The 25,970-nt window shown below is 38.7% G+C and overlaps 1 protein-coding gene across 2 annotated transcripts in view; it reads right to left on the reverse strand.

Moving 5' to 3' along the window:
* Window positions 1-25,970, reverse strand: part of DPYD (dihydropyrimidine dehydrogenase) — a 588,030-nt gene that overhangs the window by 122,141 nt on the left and 439,919 nt on the right. For both annotated transcript variants that reach the window (XM_045026686.1, XM_045026687.1), the window contains 2 exons: window positions 19,611-19,679; window positions 15,877-15,960 (listed from right to left, as the gene is read on the reverse strand). In XM_045026686.1, the coding sequence (XP_044882621.1) occupies window positions 15,877-15,960; window positions 19,611-19,679 (153 nt within the window). The remainder of the gene's footprint in view (window positions 1-15,876; window positions 15,961-19,610; window positions 19,680-25,970) is intronic.

A 25,970-nucleotide genomic window follows, 5' to 3' on the forward strand; every position in this document is an offset into this window, starting at 1 on the left:
AGAAAAACTAAAAGGTGCTATTACAAGATGCAGTATAAACTTGTTACCTGTGGATAGTTTAATTGCAACCCCGGCTATTGTTTACATATACTAATTCTTTATAACAGATCCTGAAATGTGCCATATATAAGATGCTTCTCATTTGGATATTAATTGCAACAGATATCCAACATTGTCATTGCTATGAGAATATGATGTGCTTAAGACGAGGCTACATTATAAAGTTCAATTGATTTTGAAGTTGTCAGTTTAACAAATCTTGGCCTTCTGCATAGGAAAAAATTGCCATTGCTTTTTTCATTTCGCCTTGAACAATTAAATATAAACATTAAAACAATATATACAGCACATCTACACAGCATACTATGACTTTTCATGAACAGAAAAATCATGAAACTTAGCTCTGCAAATTCCAACTAATAAAAATGGTGATTTACCCTGCACATGCAACTTTCATGCAATATTTATAACAGCTGCATTGGATTATGAAAGAAGTTGCATCTTTGTGAGTTTCATTTCTCAGTTATAAATCTCCTTGGGCCCAGTGAAGAAAGAGAACCTCTAGAAGGATGATGTTAATTCTTTCCCGTAGACATTCTGACAATAATGTAAAAGATGTTTGCACTATATAACTCATAATCATGGCCTAATAGCGCTTGCCATGCTACCATAAAAGTCTCACTCCAACACACTTAAGCTTTTAAACATATATCAGTCCTTTTAATTCACCTTGAACAGATCGTTACATCCATGTTTACCTCATCCTAGCCATTACAATTTGCTAGTGTGTTTCTTGTAATAAATATTCATGTCACCTTCTTTTAGTTAACCTGGGCTTTTCATAAGGTGCAAAATAAGAATAGTTACATGCTACCCCAATGTCTAGATTTAGAGGTTGGAATTTGAATTATTAATATTAGACCTGCAGCATCAAACATCCACCCTACATGACCTGATTAATAAATGCCATTAAAATGCATCAAACACTCAGATTCCAGAATCTAAATTTTCATTAAAAAACAAAACAAAAACCGCAGATTTTTGCCTACAGTACTTGGTTGTAAAGATAGCCTTCCAAATGAACTATGCATAAATTGATACCCTCTTGTCTTTCTGAGTCTGCTGATAGCTTGAAACATTAGTTCTGTATACTCCCCATCCCTTGGTATTGGGTGAGGATGTTGAACCTAAATTCCAGTAATGACACTTTGGTGTTAGCATTAATAATTTAATTAATGGAAAATGGAAGGGGGTAGCAGCAAAGCCCATGAAGACCAGGAACTGGGAGTTACTTCAGGGAAGGAAATACAGATGGGAGAAAAGAGGAGTCATAGAAAACAGAGAAGAGAAAGAAATAAGAGAAAGAAAGATGGGGAAAGAAGAGGAACAAAGTGGAGGTATAGTGGTAGTCCTCACAGTAAGGATGTTTAATCAAGGGAGTGGAGGAGATGTGGCTTGAGTAACAGGAATAGGATAAAAAGAAAAAATATGTTATGACCACAGGTTCTTTTTACAGCCAGACAAATGCATTTTGGGAACATTTGGAAGACAATTCATATACATTTGCCATTTTAAAATGAGATGATATTTGTCAGAAAACTAGAAGCCACAGCAGAAATTACCCCAGGAATTTCAGAAAGAAACTGTACTGTTCAATACAGTACATTAGCTAATCTTGCCTAATTACAATTACATAAAATGGACCAAACTTTACAGTCTTCATTCAGTACTTAATTACTTTAATGGAAGCAGTTTTGCCTGGATAAAGATAGGGTAAGGACTGAAGGATTTGGGCCACTGCAGTTACAGAAAGTGCAGAATGTGACTCTTTTGCCAGCCAAAATCCTGAATGTGGTTACTCAGTAATGCACACTTATTTAGAAGTGCAGGACCTGCCATGCTGGATCATGCCAGTGATTCATCTAAAATGCATAATCCTGTCTCTGATAACAGTCAATTTCAGATGCTTCAGAGTAAGATGCAAGACACCATGTAGGAGATCTGCTTACAAGGACCTTTCTTCCCAGCTCTTATCAATTACAAGCTGTCTTATGCCCTGTAGTGCAAGGTTTTAGTTACATTAGGTAAGATAAAAACATTTTAAAGTCTGTCAATATCATCTATATTAATCTCTAATTCTTTTTTGAATACTAAAAAGCTCTTCCATTAAGGATATATTATGGCAATGAGTTTTACAGGTTAATCGTTCAGTTTGTTTTTAAAAAAATTCCTTTTAACGGTTTTACATTTTGTCTTTCGATTTCACTGTATCCCTTCTCCTTATATTATTCTTATTACGGACAAGTTAAGCTGGTTTGGAATTAGCACTTATCATGGTTACAGGGCGAACTGCGCATTACACAGGTTTTGCTATCTTCAACCTTCTCGGTTTGAACCACACTGTCCTACCACTCCAGGACTGAGTCTCTGGGCTGCAGCCCCCATTTACCAACCCTGATGCACAACAGGACCAACTGTGTTTGGCACCTGTTAACACTTCTCCTCCAGGAGGACCTGGTGACAGTGGCTGATTAAAGTGACTGAAAACCAGCTCCTTCAAAAACCACAGCATTATCTATTCGCCCCAAAAGTCGATAGCACTCAGAGCACAGGGTAAAAACAATAAAGGTTTGTATGCATATTTCCCCTCATCTAAATCTTAATCTTTCCTTGCAGGCTTTGTAAATTCCATTCAGCCCTGTTATCTCCATCTCTAGGTTGAGAGAAGCAGACTTGCACTCTGAATTCTTTTCCTTCTTTTCCTCCCTTCAGGGCAGCTGCTGACAGCCCACTCAACCCTCTCATCTTCCCTAGGCTTAGCATATTTCAGATTTAGCATCTCCTATATTCCTTGGTTTGGCCTAGGAAGAGTAAACTTTGCCAGCCCAGTTGGAGCCAGGCGAGGAGTATTCCCCGACTAATAGCTTCCCCCACAAAGGCATTCTCTGTAACAGTACTTATCTTTGCCATTTCTTCATTTCTACCACTTGCTGCCTCCTTTGATTTAACTTATGCAGCAGCCAGGCAGGATATCATCACACAGGTAAACTAAGGCGCATGTGATATTTATAAAAAATAATGCACAAAACTCCCTCAATCTGGATAGTAAATAAGTTTCACTAAGTAGTGTGGGTACCTTTAGGACAAGGAAGAATGGCTTGTATGGTGCAAGATAGGGAAACAGCAAGATGGAGCTAGCGAAAGTGAGACTCAACATACCCAGGACCCCTGCCCCCTCCGGAGCTCCATGGATGGAGTGCTTGCAAGACTGTGCCATTACATTTTAATTTTTAGAAATTTATTCACCTAACTCTACAAAACTCAACAATCTACTATGGAGAGTGTCAGCAAGGAAGCTCAGAGTGGGCCCATCACATCTAAGACACTCCCGCTCTTCTAGTGACTTCCTCTAAGCACCACACAGGAAAGAGACTCTGTTTTTGGCCTTGCTTTGTTGTGACTGTTAGAGGTGAATGGGGGGTATTGCAGTAACTCCCATACCTTTGTTGGGTGGGGGCAGACAGGATTAGGATCCATATAGGGAAGCTTGGGAGATGGAGGCATACTCATTTCCCTAGACTTCCCCTTCATTCAAGCAGCTCCAAGACAGCTGCTCACGGAGAAGATCTGGGTTTTCTTTGATCCTTCTTCCACAGTGCACCAAGCCAACAGGATTTGTTGGTCCAGTGTGTAGCCAATTTACATAATGTATGTAGCTACCACGCTTTTTCCCTTCAGATAAACCAGGGTTAGGATTTAACCTTTATAAGACTGGGATTTTAAGAATTACCATTTTAAAGTTTCATGGTATCTGTGTTTGATGATTCACTTTTTGCCCTTGCTTCCAACATTTCATAAGAGGGGGAGGGATAGCTCAGTGGTTTGAGCATTGGCCTGCTAAACCCAGGCTTGTGAGTTCAATCCTTGAGGGGGCCACTTAGGGATCTGGGGCAACAATTGGTCCTGCTAGTGAAGGCAGGGGGCTGGACTTGATGACCTTTCAAGGTCCCTTCCAGTTCTAGGAGATTGGTATATCTCCAATTATTATCTTATTACCTTAAAAGCAAAGGGGTTCACTTTAAATCATTGCAAATTGATGTCTTCAGAATCTCTTCCCAGTATCCAAGTTCTGCTTTTCAGATTACTATTCCTCTGTTCCATGTGATATACAAAAAAGTAATTTCTTCTCCTCCCACCTCTGGGATGTCCATAATTACCTTCATAAAACTGAATCCGCCTAAATTTCATAGTACCTAATTACAGAGTTGCAATTAATCACTACAGCAAAAGAGACATCATTTGTGAATTTCACAGCTAATCTTATTGTATCCTCTTATCCTAGCAAGGGGCTTTTTAGTTTATGCACTTGTCCCATTTCAAACTTAATTAAAACAAACAATTTATTTAAAGCCTGTCAAATTAGGGGGAAAATTTCCCAAGGTGGGAGACAAATAACCCTCTCCTTATAGTCTGAGTAAAATATTTCCTCATTTCTCAGGAAATTTGACAGAGAGAATTCAGTCAACATCTTCCACCAGCCACCGCTGTCAAAAGAGACAGCAAAGGGGGAGCTTAACCGAATGCAGGAGTGATGGTACTCGCAGTTATACATGTAGTTATTTATGAATGTTGGGTAAATTTTCTAAAGTGCCCAAGGCCTAGCTCCTAAAAAGGCAGTTAGGTGCCTAAAACCCAGGGAAATCAATAGGAGTAAGATGACAAAATACCTTTCTGCATGCAGAAAATCGCAGCCTCAAATTTAGGAGATTTTGAAAATGTGCACTATATATTTGAAGACTTATACCCCCTCTCAGCATTCTCTTCTTTAGACTAAACAGGCCTTATTCTTTCAATCTTTCCTTATAGGTCATGTTTCCTGGAATTCTTATCATATTTGCTGCTCTCCTCTGAACTCTCTCCAATTTGTTCACATCTTTTTTAAAGTATGGTGTTCAAAACTGGATACTATACTCCAACTGGGGCCTCACCAGCACAGAGGAGAGCAGAACAATTACCTCAGGTGTCTGACATGTGACACTCCTGTTAATACAACCTCCTGTATAACATGGCTATTCTCAATTTAAAAAAAAAATCACCTTTCTTACTCACACAAAGACAATACCATTTAAAGATCATGCCCATATAAACTCACATTAAAACAAAAGAGGCTCGCCTGAGTAAGAAAAGAGTAAAAACTGAAGAAGAGCATCAGGATTTAGCCCTCTAATTCTTATTCTCTTAATTACCCTATAAAAACCAAGGAAAAGACCAGATTCTAGCTTTGTTTCCAGTCTTAAAAGAAATAAAGCCCCAACATATAGGTAAACTATAAGCAGGGTGTCTTGACTTGAGCAGGTGTTGTTCAGATCGGTCACTTTTAAGTTCCACTCTGCAGAGCCTAACAGAGATAGATTCTCTCCTTTTCCCAATCATACCAACTGTCATTGGACAGAATCAGGGACGGCTCCAGTCACCAGCTCAGCAATCAGGTGCTTGGGGCAGCCAAGGGGAAGGGGCAGCACGTCGGGCTCTTTGGCAGTGGGTCCCTCGGTCCCTCTCGTAGGGAAGGACCTGCCGCCGAATTGCCGCCGAAGAAGAAAGCGGCGCAGTGGAGCTGCTGCCGAAATGCCACCGATCGCGACTTTTTTCCCCCCTCCCCGCCACTTGGGGCATCAAAAACCCTGGAGCCGGCCCTGGACAGAATCAAGTCACTTTGGATTAGGGCCATGCTTTTTGTCATGGCTGAGTTGAGACATCAAAGCTCTGAGTCCCATTCTACCATCAGAAGAAACAACAGCAGCTTCTAAGACGTTGCCAGAACTGGACAACGACCCTACTAGTGTTCAGAAAAAAACCCTGCATGTATGTAGCTAAATTAGAGACTTTATATCAATACTCAGCTCCAGTACAAAGCCTCAGCTCAAAATCCAGTGGAGCATTAAAAAAATACAGTTCTCTAAATTCATAAAAGATTATGACAGAAACAGGATTTCTGAATAAGCTTCAGTTCAAGCATATCACCATCTTCTATCCTCTTAATTTTATTCAATCTTGTAACTCTGTCTAGTTTGCCCTCTCTCCTGAACAACTAACTTAATTTTTGGGAGGTGCCAGAAATAAAGTCTGTTTCACTACAATGTTTCATCTTATAATTAACAATTTTGATATAGGTCATCTTAAAAAACATTATTCTGATCCCCTCCCTTCTCTAGGTTTTCAAACAGCTTTTTTGTAGGGTTTCATAAATATGTGATAAATACTTTGTTTACCATCTTTCCCCATTACAATTTGAACAATTTAAACTAGAGAAAAAAATACTACAGCGTTTTTTACTTGCGCACAATATTGCAGCTGCACAATAGAACACTTAGCAGTTAAAAAAAACCATCAGACTATGCTTCACATTTTAACGTATCTCATCTAATAGCTGCCAATATTAACACAGGTCAGTATCCAAACTCAAGAATACATTTATCAAAGTGATGCATGGGAGCTCTACTTTGAATTCCTTGTTAGCAGGATTTGTGCAGAAAACTCCTACACATTGCTTTGAAAATGTATGATATATAGACTAGAAATTAACGAACTTGAAGACAAGGTCAAAAATCAGCACAAAAGTTTTGACTGACCAAATACAAAGAAGTCTAAAATATAGATTAGCGTTGAGAGTTGAAGCAATGATAAGAGGATTGTCAGTAGCAAAAACAAGGGTAGCTCAAAATGTTTTAGGTTGTCTTTATTTAGTAGCCTTTACAATTATTCCCTTTTTCAGCACATGTAAAGGCTTTCTTGTTTGGGGTTTTTTTCTTCCCCACTATGAAGAAAAAGACAATTCAATTTATTTTGATGACAGAGCCTTGCTCCTACATAGATAGTGGAACCATGCTGCATTTAGTTAGTCCAGATTTGGCTTTTTAAATTTAAAAATGTGAAAAATCCCAAACATAATGTTTCTATAACAAACTAATTTTAAAATGCACCACATTCCCTTATTCTTAAATAGAGTTTTTTAATTTCTACAGCCATCTTCCATGCATTCGGAAAGGCTTCCCTTTGTTTGACTGTGATAGATCAGGTAGGACTGGTAACTACCATTTACAGCTATTGATTTCACTCAACATTAAAGGGCCAAAATTCAACCATTATTCTCGTCAGTTGTCACAACAAAGGTTAATAATAGTTGAATTTTAGACTGTAAGAGTGAAGCAAGGATTGACAGCTGAAATTAGCAAACTGTTTCATTCAGAGATTAAGTCAATACTCATATCTAAATATTCCAAGTTCAAAAATTGAAATAGTGCATTAAAATGTTTATAAACTATGAGGTGTGAATGGAAAGAATTATTCATCGACAATATCAGAACATTTAAGGTGATGGCTAATAAAAAAGACATTTCTCCCCTCACAGAACAACATATTTTATCTTGGTTGTTTCTATATGACCGAAATAATGCTTCTCATATCACTGTAAAAAAGTGGTATACAGCATGATTAAACAATATTTCAACTCTTTAGTTCATGCAGAGGTTACCTGCTAGAGGGCATAAAGGTTTGATTAGGTTTATGTCGTACATGAGAAATCTTAAAGGAAAGAATACAACACTCCTTTAAATATATGAGCACTGTAGCTACAAATAGCTTTTTCTTGTAGTCAATCTCTTAGTCCCTTTACTATAAATAAATAGGTAGAATATAACAGGTACTTCAGGAAATCATAAATCTTGCATGCTCCAGTGGCAAATTCAAGAATTTAAAGTCTATGTATTGGCTAGAATTTCCCACCGGTTTTAAAAATAGTCGCCATTTGCATCTTTATTCAGTTTGGATACACTATACATGGTCTGTGTTCAAATTAATTTCACTAACCATAGCATGAGTTAAGGCAAAATGCAAAGATAAAGCTGGAGCCTATTCTAGAAAATTCAGACATGGGCAATGAAGAGACTAGTGAGCACACTGTTAATTGATACTTACAGTACCTAGTGCTGGTATGCAAATAAAGTCTGTAGTAAGTAATTGATATTAAGATGACGTGTACTGAATGTAACCTTTGCTAGATAACTTCTACCATGTGTCAGGATGAAAGATTTTAAATTGTTGAACTTTTCATACCCTCCTGCTTGTTGTTGATCACATCCTTTCTAAGAAATCTTGTCTATAGGATACCATAGGTATTAACAACTCCAATGTTTTGCACAAAGCTAGGAGCAAGGCATGTGTAATTAGTATGTTGTGATCACTAAAAACCACTGTAATTATGTAGTCTACTGAAATGTCTCCTGAATTTTCTACATTTCATTATTATTACGACTTTCAGAGTATTAGAGGGTGACTACAAGCGTAAGAGCACATCGTCAGAAGCTTGTAAGAGAGCAGTGCTTTCCCTTCTGCTCTGTGAAGCACTTACTTCCTGTACCCTCTGCGATGGTTATAAGACAACAACATTCTCATTAAAAACAAAACAAACAAACAAACAAACCCTCTTCTCCTGTCCTTTCCAAGTGGGCTAGTATATGACTGATGTTTTGGCCACACTGACCTTCACTATACCTTCTATGATTTATATGGGCAGTTCCTGCTGAAATGTCTGTAATCATGATACAAATAAAAAGGAAAATAAAGGGCTCTCTATCGCCAGCGTTCTTTCACATATACATGAACTTGAAGACAGGGTCACAATTAAGGTTTCTAAGAAACTCCATTCATAGGGAATGTTTTCCATAGACAAACCAAATGTTACTACACAGGCTACGTCTACACTACCCGCCGTATCAGCGGGTAGCGATCGATTTTTCAGGGATCGATATATCGCGTCTCATCTAGACGCGATATATCGATCCCCGAACGCGCTTATATCGATTCCGGAACTCCACCACCGCGAACGGCGGTGGCGGCGTCGATATGGAGAGCCCCGGAGATCGATCCCGCGCCGTGAGGACGGGTAAGTTATCGATATAAGATACTTCGACTTCAGCTACGTTATTCACGTAGCTGAAGTTGCGTATCTTATATCGATTTTTCCCCTTAGTGTAGACCAGCCCACAGACAACAGGTAAATGCCCTATTACCATATATAACATGATTTTAGATGTTCAACATATTGGTAATACTGTTAATGTTAGTATGCTATCTATATTCCACTTCTGTGTTCTGTTTTGTGTTTTGAGTAATTCAATTAAAAGCCCTACAAACCAATAACACTGACAATGTTGTCAAACTTCAATTTAAAATTACACAATAATGCTTTGATAATGAATTTATTAAGCTTCAGATTTCTTCTAGTGTGTGTGAAAATCACAGTTCTTAAGGCAAATTAACAACTAGCTGCCTTAACTAGTTATTAAGTATTGTCTCCTCCTACATGATATTAAATGTATACTTTATGAGCACTCTGTTTCATACAAATGACATTTCTATTCAGGGGGCAGGGAAAAATACACTTTAACAACAACATCTGACTACTCCCAAATCCTACAAGAATAATTGTAGCACTATAATAATCCAAGCACTACAGTTTGGTGGTCAAGGTCTGTCTAGTAGTGAAAATACAGTGAGTTTGCTTGATCTCATGGGATTTTCAGTGAAATATATCAGGAATCAGTTGTTATGGGTATTATTTTAAAAGCTGCTTAAAAACGAGATTCAAAAGAGGAGGGAAGGGAATCATAATGAGAACAGACATTAAAGGAACACCAGGAGGAGGAGAAACTAGCACAGAGAAAACAAACAGGTGAAGAGAAAAGACATAGTAATAGCGGAAAATGGAATATATCTGGTAAGAATCCACAACCAGCTCAAGACATTGGATTTAATGGACCACTGGTATATTGTAGCTACTGTAGTAATTCCTGTGTTCCTAGAAAGAAAGAGAGATCAGAGAAAGCAACAGAAAAAAAAATCAGAGTAAATGGAAATTGAAGCATAGCAGGCAAAAAAGACCAAGATGACATAGATGCACAAAAGCATGGAAAGTAGAGGAGGCAAAGTAGTAAAAATAGAAACTGAGAAAACAGAGTAAGAGAAGTAGATAAGGAAATAATGGAATAGGAGAAAAAGTAAGATACACACAGACTATAAGAAGAAAATGAAGATCAAGAATGAGGTTTTCGAAGGTGCACAGGAGATTTTTTGCAAGCCCAATTACATTGATACACATAAAATTAATGGGAATTGGGTGTCCGAATCCCCTAGACAGCTCTGAAAATCTCAGCTCACATTGTGCCCCCACAAGGGGGTGGACAGGAATGCAACTTGCTCTGAAGTACAGAGTTTCAGAGCACATACACTTCTAAACACTATGCCAAAGCAGAAAGCAGCCCAGGGCTGGCTGGACTCACTCAGATGTGATCCTGAAATGCTTCATAGGTTTTACAGGAAAGAGGTGAATGGAGGTGGAGTGGTATTCTATTAGAGAAGTGGGAAAAGGAGTGCGGAAGTTGTTGGGAACTGTCAGAGGAGGAGGAATGTTGCGATGGGTCAGATAAGAGAGAGTGGAATCATTTGTTTAGCCATACAAACTGAATTGTTGACTGTAGAGAAAACACTAGCATTGCAAAAACCCTGTTATTTCAGAAATTGGATTTTGTACCAGTTGCCCTATTGTTTGGACAGCCTTTGGCATTAGTCTATATGGAGTCTAAAACTGTTGTCTTGATGAAGATGAATGTCTTCTGAATGGCTGTGCTGGCTTACCAGGAGATTTTTTTGCTTTACTTGACCAAGTAAATGAGTAGCAATACAACAGCTGCTTTAAAGGGGTAAGTAAATCCATGAGTCAGGATTCAGCAGCTGCAATCTAGATATGCATGTCTCATAGAGCTGGATGGGACCCTGAAAGGTCATTGAGTCCAGCCCCCTGCCTTCACTAGCAGGACCGAGAACTGATTTTGCCCCAGAACCCTAAGTGGCCCACTCAAGGACTGAACTCACAACCCTGGGTTTAGCAGGACAATGCTCAAACCACTGAGCTATCCCTCCCCCCAGATGACTATGCCAAAAGCAAATTGCACATCCATGGTTGGTGTTGCTCTCACAGGGGAGGAGGGATAACTCAGTGGTTTCAGCATTGGCCTGCTAAACCCAGGCTTGTGAGTTCAATCCTTGAGGGGACTATTTAGGTATCTGGGGCAAAAATCTGTCTGGGAATTGGTCCTGCTTTGAGCAGGGGGGGTGGACTAGATGACCTCCTGAGGTCCCTTCCAACCCTGATATTCTATGATTTATGCAGTAGAACTGACATGATCATTTTAGAGTACCTACTTGTTGGCTAGTCACTTTGGGTGCCAATCTAACTTTTGCCTACCCTTTGGAGCAGTCACATAGAAAGGCATGTGGCATAAATACAGCACTATGATCATCACTGGTAGACACAGTGATGAACACAGATTACTATTGCACAGAGTAACAAAATGTAACAGAGATTCTCAGACAGTACCTGAAATGGGGGAACTTGCAGAATAAACATTCACTTTTCATTGCTAAGACACTTCAGTTGAGAATACTAGTGTTTTAACAAGCAACCATCGGTTCTAATCCTTTATACAGTGCCTAATAGTTAAGCAATTACTTCTCTCTAAGTATTTATACAATCTCCATTGCTGGAGTGCTTGGGTACCTCCCAAGACCATACAGCTGAAAACAACAGTAATCTCTCTCTCTCTCACGTCCTTCCTTCTGTAAGAGAAATGACTTTGATAAGGTTACTTTTTAGGTCCATTTGTGTGAGAGAAGTGTTTTGAACATGATATGGTTAGCAGCCATTCTCCTCATGTATTCTTGATACTGACCACAAAACACTGCTGCATTGAGTAACACATTCTCTGCTGGTGTAAACTGGCATTGCTCCACTGACGTGGGTGGAGGTGCACTGATTTTCCCCAGGAGAATATTTGGCCTAGTGTGTTTCTTCCTTTATTTCACTGATTAAAGAAAATCAAATGGGGTAAGGGAGAAAGAGAGCACATAAAACCCTGCCTGCCTCCTCCCCTACACTAAACAAAGATAAAATGGGTAATACAAGCAAAAAATGAGACACAGAACTTCTGAAACAATAAGAGAAAATATTCCCACTACTGCTGCGGTGCAGTCCTATTGTTCTTTGCGTAATTTGTTGCAGTAACTGATACAAAAGTGAAGAGAGAGAAGTAATGCTGCATGGAGGACTGAATGAACTATGCTAAACCAACATATCACTGTAGGGTGAAAGAGTGCTACACAAGCAGATATATAATCACATTTTGTTTGGGGGATCATCTATTTAAAATAGTCACATCTCCTTGCTGGCATAGCAACAGTAAATTATTTTGCGATGCTGTGCACCTCAATTAAGAAGACGACTCATCATTTCTATTTCAAGGGAGGGTGGTGTAAATCTAAGGGTGTCACATAGCTAGTTTTCATCTATGTAGAGTAACCAGTGGCTTTCTTTTTGAAGATTTCTGCACTTTTGCATAAGGCAATGCAGGCTTTAAGCTGCTCAACTGCCCTTCTAATTGTAGGCAATATACCATAAACACAGCCAAATGGAGTTTAAGTAAAATGAAAATAAATATAAGAAAAGTTTTACAAAAGCAAGCTTCTTTTAGATATGAACTGAATAGTTAAATTACCATTTAAATTGTTGTGATCTGGATTTTGGTGCTCCTAGTACAAATGTACATTTAAGCCAACGGAAATTAACTCCCTTCCCCCCAAAATTAAACCCTATAGCTGAATTTGCAAGATATGCATGTCATATATTGGCAGATAGTAAGGATTAGTTGCTAGGAAATATTCATAAACAAGAGTGTCATTAACTTTAAAATGTCTGTTTATAGCACACTGTTTTTGCTCCTGTATACAATAAATGAATCTTCTCTTTAAAAATAAAATTTAGAAGCATAATAAATACTCACAGAGGTTGACCAAATGTATCTGTTTTCTCTGAACTCTTGAAAAAGTGCACTTAGATCTCCTCACCATAATGACTACCTCTTCCCGAGTTACCAGGAAAATATTTGTGCTTTTTGTCTCCTAGTCCTTCCATATCTCTAGTATGAACATTGCAAAAAATCTTGGCTAGAAATTTAGTAACACAAACTCTTTTGCTCTTTTCCCCCTCCTCATTAGGCTAGTGAGAAACATCAAAACTTTTTGAAGACCTTGGATGTGAATTGTCACAGACTATCTTGTTGTTAAGTTTCTTAGTAGATGTGACATTAAACATGTTGGATCTGAGGTTCCATCTGAACAACAACAAAAAACTTTCTAAGGGAGAGAACATCAAACTTAGCTTATCAGATCAATCACCTAATGTAACGGTTTGCTTCTCCATCCGAGAATAACTGAAGATAATGCAAGACTTTTCTGGAATAAACAGGTAGAGCTCAAAGCCGTGAAATATATGGTTTTTCAATCACAATAATGGTAGCTCACCTGGAAGATGATTTAACAAAGAATCTAAAAGAATTTTGGCCTGGCTCCCAACATAAAGACTTGTTTTTATGAAGAGAAAAAAGCTGTAGTGAAATCTTATCAGCAATCAGTGATAATATGGGAAAAAAACAATGTCTAACTTAAACAAGGTCTTCTGGGTTGAAATGTGAGCACTGTCACTTTCAGTACTCAGGTGGGTTTATCATTTGTATTAACTGTTGTCAAACTATAATTACTACAGTACTGAGCTAAGATGAATGATGAACATGGGGAAAATACTGTAGTTTTAAAAATGACACATTGTACCTGGTGGTCTATATAGTTACTATTATATAAACATTGAAGGGCTACATTACTATTATCCTAAGGAAGTCAGCACAGTAGCACTACATAATGAAGGATGAAGTTTCTGTTGACATTCTTAACAGTATCAATAGGCCTTACCAAATTCACAGCCATGAAAAACACGTCATGGACTGTGAAATCTGGTCTTTTCTGTGCTTTTATGCTATGCATGGGGGAGACCAGCATTTCTCAAATTAGGGGTCCTGACCCAAAAGGGAGTTGCAGGAGGTTGCACGGTTATTTTAGGGGGGGGCGTGGTATTACCATCCTTACTTCTGCACTGCCTTCAGAGCTGTGGGTGGCCAGAGAGCAGCAGCTGTTGGCTGGATGCCCAGCTCTGAAGGCGGTGCCCTGCTAGAAGCAGAGAAGAAGTAAGGGTGGCAATACCATACCATGCCATCCTTACTTCTGTGCTACTGCCTTCAGAACTGGGTGGCTGGAGAGTGCTGGCAGCTGACTGAGGGCCCAGCTCTTCAGGCAGCAGTGCAGAATTAAGGGTGGCAATACCATACCATGCCATCCTTACTTACCTGCACTGCACATTTTATCCGCTGGGTTAGTCCCAGACATATAATACTAAAGTTGTGGCCTGATTAAACCCATATCTAATTTCTCCTGTCAGCATAGCCAGACAACCAGCAGGGGAAGAACTGAGAGCCCAGGAGAGACTGTTTCTCTGCTCTTAGTTCTGGTGGCCAGTGCCACAGCGGCCTGCACCAATCATTACAGGTAAAGTCTGGCTTAGCATCTGTAGTCCTTGGCTGGAGCACGCTCTGTTCAGAGGGAATCTTTGGAGAATTTATGTGTGAAACTCTAAAAAGTCCCTACTGCGCATGTGCAAACTGAGATTTTTCAAAGGCTTATAACTTGGCCAAATTTGAGCAGTTTTCCCAGAAAACAGCATAGGCACATTTCTAACACAAAACAATCCTCCTTCCCCCACTTCTACCACATTTCAGGCCCTTGCTCCAATGCATGGAGGTGGTAAAGCTTCTCAATGAAATGGATATAAGAATTTTTTTAAACAAGGGCAAAACAACATTTTCCCTTAATCTCACTTTCAACAACTACTGAATCATTTTTGCTGAAAATTTCTAAAATAATTCAGCCTGACACAAACTCCTCACAAGGAAAATTTCAGCCCAAACGGTTAAATTTTTGCAAAGTTATAAGTAGCCTTGGCAGATTTTTTAAAAATAATTTTGATGGATAATATCAATGTTTATTTTTTATTATTTTTATCCATTTAAATTTCAGTTGCAAGAAATTATGCAGGAATCAGATAATAGTTATTTAATGACAGATGTTGAGATTCAAAAAGTTAAAGCTTTATAACTATTAAGACACAAATTGTCAACATCATGTGTCAAAATACACAAAGGAAATATCCTTAAATCAAACTCTAATAAGTTCTCAAGTAGCATTTTTCTTATTTTGCCTATCTGTACATTTCAATTATTGATGGAAACATGTTTTTCTGTGTATGGTGACACTTACCAACATTTTGACATTTACCAACATTTACTGAAAAAAATGTAATCCTTCCAAACCTATTTAAGTACTGAAAGCAGGGCTTTATAATGAAAAGTGTTGGACAACCTTAGCTCTAGGATGCTGCAGGATGGCCACCTTAAGATCACCAACCCCACTAATAATAAATATAGTTCAAATTATTTTGCAATTTCCAAAACACAATTAAGGAATTAGGATCATATGCTAAAAATTATATAATACTATTTGGGTTATGTTCCCTGTACCATAAAACCACTATGAATTTAAATAGTTTGCACTGAGTAGTTCCAGAAGATATGGTCAACATTCATTAATAAGCAAAGACATTGTCCTGAAAAATCAGAAAATTTTCTGACTTCTACAAACTATTTGTTTTAATATTGTTTTCTTTCAAACACAAACATATTTTTGTCCTCAGTAAAACTAAACACTCTGTGTAATCTCAGCTTCTGTCACTTTCCTCTTTTTAGCACTCTAAATATTTAAACAAGGTAGACCTGAAAATCTCAAATCAGTAATCTTCTGTGTATGTCTTTGCCCCTGAGGTATAACTATTAATGCACTAGCACCGCACTGACATGAAAGAGATAGCTATTAAAGTCCTACCTGCCCACAGGCCAGGCCCATGCCTCTCTCCCCCATGCCATGAGGACATGATAAATTTAACTCCAGGGCATTTGCACCGGAAGCCTGTAAGACATGCACATACACATATATAAAGTTAATCATAAATATTATAACTCTTACGTTCAGGTACTTTTGGAACTTGACACAGATCACTCGTTAAATGTAAGGTTTTTTTTTTTCTGTCAACCTTTTTTCTTTTGGTGTTTAATAATAAATAAATATAAGCTAGAGTTGAGCTAGAGTTGTTTGGAAATATCTATCAGTCACTTAAGGGGAGAGACCATTATGAGAGGGTATTGCAGTTTTCTGAGGAAAAATCAGATTTTCAAAGTAAAGATTAAATTTATAAAGGAAAAAATAAAGTAAATATTTTACTTAAATATAAATATAAAATTTAAATATATTTTTAGATTGTTTACTCATGTTGAAATGTGATTTTTATATTTCAAATTTTCAGATTGCGGGGCTTAGAAAAATGGGTGGGATATTGGCATTTTTCTTTATGAGGGTGGGACAAAAATCAGGACAAAAAACACAAAAGCTATAAGAAATAAGACTCAATAAACCAGATTTTTACATTTGAAACAGACTGAAGATGCATATATACAAAGATGATAGCTAATAGTTTATAGGGTGGCCTTTTACATCAAGTTCAAAGAAATGTTTACTTATACAAGTGTATCAGCATAGAGAGCTTACACCTCAAAGGGTTTGGCTTGGCTCAGATAACAAACACTCTAACATTTGGATGCTTGTCTGAATTCTACTGAAGTCTCTTGGGTCTGCAAAATTAGTTGGGAAACTGTATGATAACAGGTTTCCTTGTGGTATTTCAATACTTCTGCTGCAGTTCCCAGCTGGAAACTGGACAGGCAGTGGAATGAGAGGATGCATAATAATGAAAGTAAAGTTAAACAAACTTCAAATGTTAAAAAAACCCACTGTGTTTAAGTTTGAGATATGCTGAAATTCAGAACGGAGCTTTTATTTTATCATAACCAGTTTGCCCATCTGTATAACTTACTAAAACTGAAGAGAGAGTAAAGGATCCATGATTACATGAGACATGCCTAGAAGAACTTTATTCAAAACTCAGCAAGAGTAGGGAAGTCACAATTCTGAAAAATGAAATCCATTATCTTCATCTGAAGAAACTATTTATGCAGTTCTCAGTCTCAGCAACTCAGAACCTCTGCTCAGGTGCTGATAACTGCAGGAAGACCACCATGAAAACTTCATTTTCTCTTGTTCAATTTCACTATTGTACAGCCTCTTTGCAGAAGAGTTTTGAACTTTTGTCCACAGGCAGAACATCATTGCTAAATTGGTTCTTCGTATTTGCCACCATGTGTCTGTTTGAGATTAACAGGGAGATTAACAGCTTTTAACTCTGATTTTATGTCACAGGGATACCTTACCCCTGGAGCAGCATCTGGCAAATCAAAACAAAAACATACCATTAAATTACTTTTCTTCACTTCCTAATGTGTGGTTGTTAGGGAATCCCTCACAACAATCATAATGAGCCCTATTGTGCACTACTTGTACATTGCTATTGTGAGAGATGTAGTGTATCTTTCCACTGCCATGTATGTGCCTGTATATGTGAAATACATTCAGCCTCCTGGCCTGCATCTCCGACACAGAAGCCCCTTAAATTTTGGGAGGAGCAGTTCTGAACACCTGTTTTCTCCTCAAGGTAAAAGTATATGGTGAGAGGCCATGCAGAACCAATTAAGAATAAATAATATTTCCCCAAATACCTTTTCTCTAAGGTAATTAGCAGAAATTAAAAATAAAAAAAAAATACTGACAGATCCGATGACAGCAACATTTCATCTTCTCCTCACCAAGTTACTCTGGCAGAGCGCTCAAGACACAGTATCCATTCCCTTTGTCTTGTACTTGCCCCAAAACTAAAATTCTGTTCTGTATTTAAATTTTTTCTTATTGAACTGGAGAAACTTTTGCCTGCTGTGTGGCAAGTTTCAGCAGCTTTGAATGAATGTGATCATGGGAAAAGCTATCCATCATTTTCATGAGCCGTCCACTTCCTAGTCAGCTCTGCAACATGTGACTATGAAGCTGTTGTTACTTTTGTTATTGGCTTCCATGACAAGCTGACCTTTAACATGAATAGGTCGGTCTCCTGTGGAGACAGAATTCACAACCTTCTGGGGCTTATGCACTCTGGAAGGCCATATTTATTATATTCAGGATAGGGCCTTAAATATGGTACAGAAATATTACTGCATTTTATTATTTAACTATGCATGTCCACAACACACTAGCTGCTTTCCAAGCTGCGGACATTAAGAATTACTTTGACTGTGTAAGTTACATCACACTTTACAAAATATAGTTATCCAACAACTCCATTGTTTCCAAAGTGCTACAGCTAATACAACTGCAGATTCAAAATGTGTCTTTTTTTTCCAAATTGATAGCAATTACAGATTAAAAGAACACTAAGCATTTTTGCCTTATAGAAAAGAAAGAAGAGGAGTAAGCGGCATGATAAAGCCATTCATCATAGTCAGTTTAAAAGCGGTAAAGCTCATGTCAAGCATGGATTCCGCAAAAGATTTCATGGTCAATTAAGTAAATACAGGTATAAAATGGACCTAGTGTTGAAGATCACAAAGCCAATTACTGATAATGTTTAATTTCACTTCCCTAAATCCCCAAAGTGATTTTTTTTCCTCATAGGTTTAAAATGACCAAAGGAAATAGAGAAGCATCATTCCAGTTCACTCTAAGAGGCTTTAGAAGGCTTTGTGAAGAAAAACCAATTATATACATAGATATATACATATATGCACACACACATATATACACTCATAAATATATGCACTCCCCCAATTATTTATGTGTGTGGTATTTATAATGTAATTAATTCTGAACTAAAACTAAGAATAAGGACTAGCTAATTGTTTTTTCTTCACAAAGGGCATTAAAGCTTCTAACATTGATTTGGAAATACACCTCTCTATTTCCTGTGGACATTGTAAACCTTTGAGGAAAAAAATCTGTTCCATATTTAAAAAAATATGCTGTCTTAATCAAGTATTTCTTATGATATTCACCATGGACATAAATATTTTTAATAGCTTTTTTTCTTCAAATTGAAATACAAATTTCAGGCGTATGGTTGGTTGTTTGCATTTATGCAAGATTGGATTTATATTACAGAAAACCTGCTGACTGCTATTATATACAATGGCTTTCTTTGCTATCATTTTTGCAAGTCTGTATTAAAACTAGAATAGCATTAAATGAGCCTTTTATACTTTAAATATTCAAGAGTTTTATATTCAAAATTTCTTCTGGTGCTGTCAAACTAGTGTGCCTGTAGGCAAGGTAAGATCAAGTTAGGCTCTCAAAGGTAGAATTAAATTTTATCAGGGCATTCATCATAATATACAGTTTGCTTAAAATGCAAATAAAAAGTATGTGGATTCAGAGACTAAAGGCTTTTCAGGTAGTGTGTAAAAATCCAAGGGACGGGCTTTTATGGAATAGATGTTCTTTAAATTTACATTTCCTTCATTTTAATGAAAACACAGAATAAACAAATTATGATGGACATGCTTTAAATGTTCATTTTTTACTTTAAATCTATTTCTTCTGTAGAGTTTCTTATTGCAGCTCTATATTTAAGAAGAATAAAAACAAGACAAAAGAGATGATGAAACATATTAAGGAACAATTACCTCAGCCATTTTTGAAAGTTCAGTCCAGTCATCCTTGTTGTAGCTGCACATGATACTGGCAATTACAATCTGAAAAGAAAATACATACAATAATTTGTAAGCTGCTGTATAGGGGAATTATACCTACTATGTATAGTATAGTGACACAGAATCCTGTTGTACTTCCAACCAGTAACTATTATAGCACTGTATCTGCACATGGAAGGCAAAAAAGATCCACAGATTATCAATGTTTTCAGTATTAAAAAACAATTATTCAGCAAAGCTGGCAATACTACACAACCTTAATTGTCATCAACATATAGAGTCCAATTCTGCTCCCAAACAGTCAATGAGAACAGGAGCAGGCCTAGGCACGGTATCTAACAAGTGCATTACCAAACCTAGCTGTTTACTGGGGACAAAACTGTAATTTTAATAGTTTATTACTACTTACTATATCAACAGTATTCTAGGCACTTTACAGATAGATAAGAAGACATGTCTCTGTTCCAAAGAGTTAACAATCTAGATTGGCAGCACAGAAATACAAAACTCTCATTGATGTTAATGAAGCTAGGATTTGACCTGGGGGGGGGGAAGGGGGGATGTAACACTGACATTCACTATACGTCTGAGTAGCTCCACCAAATATATTTTTTTAAAATGTCCGGGTCTTCTAATCTCTAGTTTAATCCCCCCATTAGGGGAAGAGAGGGAATAGCAGGCCATTTGGAGCAAGTTTGTTTTAATGAGGGGATGGCAGTAGGAAACAGAGTTACTCATGCATAAAGTTACAAAAAGGGTTAAGTCTTTGCAGGATTGGGGTCTAATTTATTGTTCACGTTCACCTCCTGGCAATTTTCAGTGCTACTGTTTCCAGGTTTCTCCCTCTAAGATTATTCGCATTCTTTTCCCTGAAGATTTAGCTTTCATTTTTCCAAGGTGAATTTCATTTGTTATTTTCTGGCCATTGTTGCAGTCTCTCAAGGTCTTTGTCTGTTATTATTCTTACCTCCCTGTTGTTCTCTACACCTCTCAGTTTTTGTATCTGTGAATGTAATTAAGTGCTGATTATCTCAGCTTCCAGATCATTAAAGGTTTTAAATAAAACTGGACCTAACATGTCATCGCTGTTACTCTGGCTAGATACCTCTCTCCAAGTCAATACATTGTTGGTATGGGCCTTCAGCCAATTTCCAATTTATGTGACGGTATCCAGTGAACTGAGACTAGAAGACAGCATCTGCCCTGGACTGCCAGACCTTAGGAGACTCCATCATATACTTTGAGGGACATCAGAAGAATGAGAGTGTCATATTTTCTGCTGGCATAAATCACTGAAGTCAATGGAGTTACACCAGCAGAGAATTTAGCCCAAGAGATCCTAGCGAGTGCAGAAATAAAGGAAGAGGTTAAGAAGGAAAAAAACAGAATTGAAGTGATGTCCCTAGTCTTCTGGCAAACAGAGGCTAGGGACACCATCCTGGCCCATCCTGGCTAATAGTCATGGATGGAACAATCCTCCATGAATTTATCTAGTTCCCTCTGTGCAAATGTGATGGTTGGAAAATATGTGGAAGATGAGATATATTTAAGCTCTCCAGGGAAGTGGGCGAAAAGGTCAGGAGAAACGATGAGCATGGTTCCAGGGAAAATAAAAGGAGTTGCCCAAAGAGCAATTTACCGGCGAAAAGCAGTTTCATGCTTTTATAAAAAGAAATGTGAAATATAAATCTCTCTTTTTCTTCAATAAAAATGAAAAATTGCATTGTTCTAAAGAGTTGTTTTGGGTTTTTTTCTTTTTTCTTGGCAAAATAAAAGATTTTGAAGTACTATATTTCTCCTATTAATATATTAAATGTATATACCTTTAGTTGTATACCTACTAGCATAAATATAAAAAAACAAATAAATTCTTGATTAAACATGTGCAGTCACTGTAAAATACATGAGAGGAATAATATGTCAATTCTGTTAATGATATTCCTTTATAACACTTTTTTTTTAAAAAAAAAAACCTTTTTATAGTTACAGGGACAGGAAGTTCTATGGCCTGTATTATTCCGGAGATTAGACTAGATGATCACAATTGTCCTTTCTGGTATTGAAATCTATGAACTCTATTTCATAAGCATTTAAGTTATCTTGGAATACTCAAGATGACTTAAGTGCTTATAAAACAAACATTAACAATAATAAATACTTTTTAACAACGCAGTTTTTTGTATTAAATATCCAAGAGCATCAAAAGTTGAAGTTCACTGTGTTTCATACTTCATTATCAAAACCAAGTTTAGGAAAGTATGTATATATTCAGAAATTGAAGGGTAAAGAACTATATAAAATGCTGCACTGGCTGGATGCTGCCCAAGAACCCATGACTAAGACAGAAAGATACCCTTACAACATGAGTCACAGTCTGAAGTACATTGGAAATCTAGGAAACAATTCAAGTTCAATTTAAACCTTTATTTTTTTTAGCAGGAAAAAGCTATAGAGCAACAAAGGTGAATAAGTATAATTATAAGTAGATGAGTTAGATTTCCTCAAGTGTTATTAATGAAGTTTGAAAATTCTACTGGGAGTATACGAAGGAGGAGGAACAAGATATGTGGTGTTTCAAGGAGCTGTTAATTAAGAAAACATAGAATCATAGAAGACTAGGGTTGGAAGAGACCTCCGGAGGTCATCTAGTCCAACCCCCTGCTCAAAGCAGGACCAACCCCAACTAAATCATCCCAGACAGGGCTTTGTCAAGCTGGGCCTTAAAAACCTCTAAGGATGAAGATTCCATCACCTCCCTAGGTAACCCATTCTAGTGCTTCACCACCCTCCTAGTGAAATAGTTTTTCTTAATATCCAACCTAGACCTCTCCCACTGCAACTTGAGACCATTGCTCCTTGTTCTGTCATCTGCCACCACTGAGAACAGCCAAGCTCCATCCTCTTTGGAACCCCCCTTCAGGTAGTTGAAGGCTGCTATCAAATCCCCCCTCACTCTTCTCTTCTGCAGACTAAATAAGCCCAGTTCCCTCAGCCAGGGCCGCCCAGAGGATTCCGGGGGCACGGGGTCTTCGGTGGCGGGGGGCCCTTCCGTTCCGGGACCGGCCGCCAAAGTGCCCCGAAGACCCGCGGCGGGAGCCCCCCGCCGCCGAATTACCGCCGAAGCGGGACCCGCCGCCGAAGTGCAGCCCGGTCTTCGGCGGTAATTCGGTGGCGGGGGGGTGTCCCCGCCGCGGGCCTTCGGGGCACTTCGGCGGCGGGTCCCGGAACAGAAGGGGCCCCCCGCCGCCGAAGACCGGGCTGCGCTTCAGCGGCGGCGGCGGGTCCCACTTCCCCCCCCGGCCCCGGCCCCGGCCCCGGCCTCAGCCTCTTACCCGAGCGCGTCTCCAGCGGGGCCCCTGAGCTCCGTCCTGCTCAGAGCCGCGTGGTGAGGGGGCGGGGCTATGAGCTCCACGCCAAGCGGAGGCAGCTGCCCCGCCCCCTCCCCACGCCGCTCTGAGCGGGGCGGGGCTCAGGCCCCGTTGGAGCTCCCAGCCCCGCCCCCACACCACGCGGCTCTGAGCAGGGCGAGGCTCAGGGGCCCCGGCGGAGACTCGGCGCTTAATGCGCTAGGGCTCCCGGAGAGGGGCGGAGGCGGGAGCCTCCGCTCTTCTCTTGGGGGCCCCTGCGGAGCCCGGGGCCTGGGGCAAATTGCCCCCTTTGCCCCCCCCTCTGGGCAGCCCTGCCCTCAGCCTCTCCTTGTAAGTCCTGTGCCCCAGCCCTCTAATCATTTTCATTGCCCTCCACTGGACTCTCTCCAATTTGTCCACATCCTTTCTGTAGGGGGGAGAGAGGGGCGCAAAACTGGACGTAGTATTCCAGATGTGGCCTCATTAGTGCCAAATAGAGGGAACATGTTTATTAAATATTGATTAATGTTAGTATTCACATTTAAAATTATGCATGCACCTATGTCTAACAATAATATAGTTGAAAGCAGAAATTGCATTTCCACTGTAAATGTTCATGTGAAAAATATGATGAGAAAGTTTGAAAAATAATATTTGTTTTATTCTCTCTTTTTCCTAATGTTCTCTTACAACTTGAAATTAAAACTGATTTTCCTATTTCAAACCCAATCCTCCACTTTTGTAAACAGTCCTTACTCAAGGGACTACTTCCTCAGATGAGACTGGGATAAATAATATGAGAGCTACTCTTGTAGGTAATGATTTATCCTTTTTCATTTGATAAATATTGCTTTTTCGGTATTTCTAATGGTGCTCAGTTTTGTTTACATCTTTCTTTCATTCAACAGCATCAATGATACTAGTGCAGCTCTGGGAAGAGGGTTCATTACTTAACTTGTCTTCCTTCTACTAGCTCTTTCACAAAAAAGCCTCTGTAGTTAGGCTAATTTCACTTGATATCAATAAAAAAATCATGTTTTAATAGCCAGGTAGGGCACTTTGGTGATGTCAGAGGCATGTATTAATGCCTAACAACACAGGGCTGGGAATTTATCAAGAAAATGCAGAGCAAAACGCATACATTTATTATATGCAATGGATCGAAAATAAGGGAAGCAAAAAGGACAAGGGTAAAAATCATTCCCTTCATTTTTTAGCATAAAATAATATACCCATTAATTGCAAATTTCTCGATACTCTCCCCCCTGTTATAGCACTCCATAGACTACTGGCCTCTAAAATGCCAGTTTGAAAAAGTATATGAACCTACAGAGCAATTTCCCACAAACATATCCTTAGAATTTAAGCATCCAATGACAATTTTCAATAAATTTGTAAAGGTAGAGTGATGTGCAGCCGAGACCTTGTCTCCCAAGGATCAACTCAGAATGAATTTTTATATTTGACTCCTGTCAGGAGTCCAGAAAAAGAGATTTTATAACAGAAATACAGAGAAAACTTTAACTATGATTATATGCTCACTTTACTTACATAAGTAGTCTATTGACTGACCAATAGAGCATGCAACAAAGCTACTGCTAAAATGTAACATCTCGTAAATGAATGTGGGTTAAATTGTGGCTTTACCATAAATCCTGAATAAGGGGCAGCATGTGGTTGTGCTGACTTAGAAGCAGACTAGAGAGCCAACCAGTCATGACTGTATCACAATCTGGTGCCCAGTTCACCCCTTGGTCCAGAACAGAAGTGCCAGCCCTGAATTGGGCACAGATTACTTTCCTCTTTGCACCAGCTAACTACATTGGCCAGCGTGTATATGTGCATGTGTGGGAGGTAAGGTGTAGCATAGCCTACTCCCCTCCCACCCATGCTGGAGGGGGGAGGAGTGGCCCCAGAGACACTGCTTTCCCTCACACTACTCTCCCTGATATGAGTAGTCCAGGCAGAGGAGTAAATGGATTCCTTACTCCCTGAGCAGGCACACAGATCGAGTGACAATCTCTCCCTGTGCTTACAATGACTAAGAAAAAGTTTGTGAACTTAAGTCAGACTGCACGTTTAGAACAGGCTGCATTAGGGACAGGATTTTCTTGGTTATTCATGCAGCAAAAGGCCCCGAAAGAATTTTTTTTTTTTTGGGCACTATAATCTGCCATTCAGATCAGGAATTGTAAGATGAATATTAGGTTCTTTAACTACAGTACAAAAAGCTACATTTGCACAGTTCTGTAATTAATGCATTAGAATTTGTTTTACTTAAAAGGACACTGTCAAGGTACTTCTCCTAACCTTTAACATATTTTTCCTTACTGTTTATAATAACCCCCTAAAAGCTTGAAACAGAAATCTCTTTCCTTCTTAAATATTTCTTCCCTTCCCTATGCGTATGTGTCTGCATCATGAATTTTGTGATTTTGGTTTTTAATTTTTAAGTAAAGGGAACACGGAAATATTTGTTTTGATGTGGCCTTTTACCCCCTAACACACAGAATTCATTATAAAGACTTTCTAAACAAAAAGAAAAAAAGATTGGACCTACTTTGGGTCTGCCCATCTTGACCATTTCTATTTAAAAATAGGCCATTTTAAAGCTTTATCTGGAGTATTCAAAAGGTACAGATTAGTTCACACAATTTGTCTAGTTACTGCTCTGGAAGGAAGAGGGGAAGCCTCAGTAGATTCAAAGGTTCTGACAGGCCTCTAGATAGCTGGATTTTAAGATGAACATTCCTATATTCAATACAGTAGCTGTCTCTGACAGATCCCAGTCCTATCTATCTTCAATAATAATATTTATGATTCTCCCTCCGCTAACCCTATCCCTTTCTCTTCCTAGGCTATTCTCCCCATACTCAAAAAACAACAGCCACTCTACCCATAATTGATTTTTCTTCATTCCTTTCCCTCTTTATCCCTAGGATTATCCTCAATTAACCTGAGTGTTATGAAAGTTCTGCACCAAGTT

This window comes from Mauremys mutica, chromosome 8 (assembly GCF_020497125.1).
Source record: "Mauremys mutica isolate MM-2020 ecotype Southern chromosome 8, ASM2049712v1, whole genome shotgun sequence".
In the NCBI taxonomy this organism is placed as follows: Eukaryota; Metazoa; Chordata; order Testudines; family Geoemydidae; genus Mauremys; species Mauremys mutica.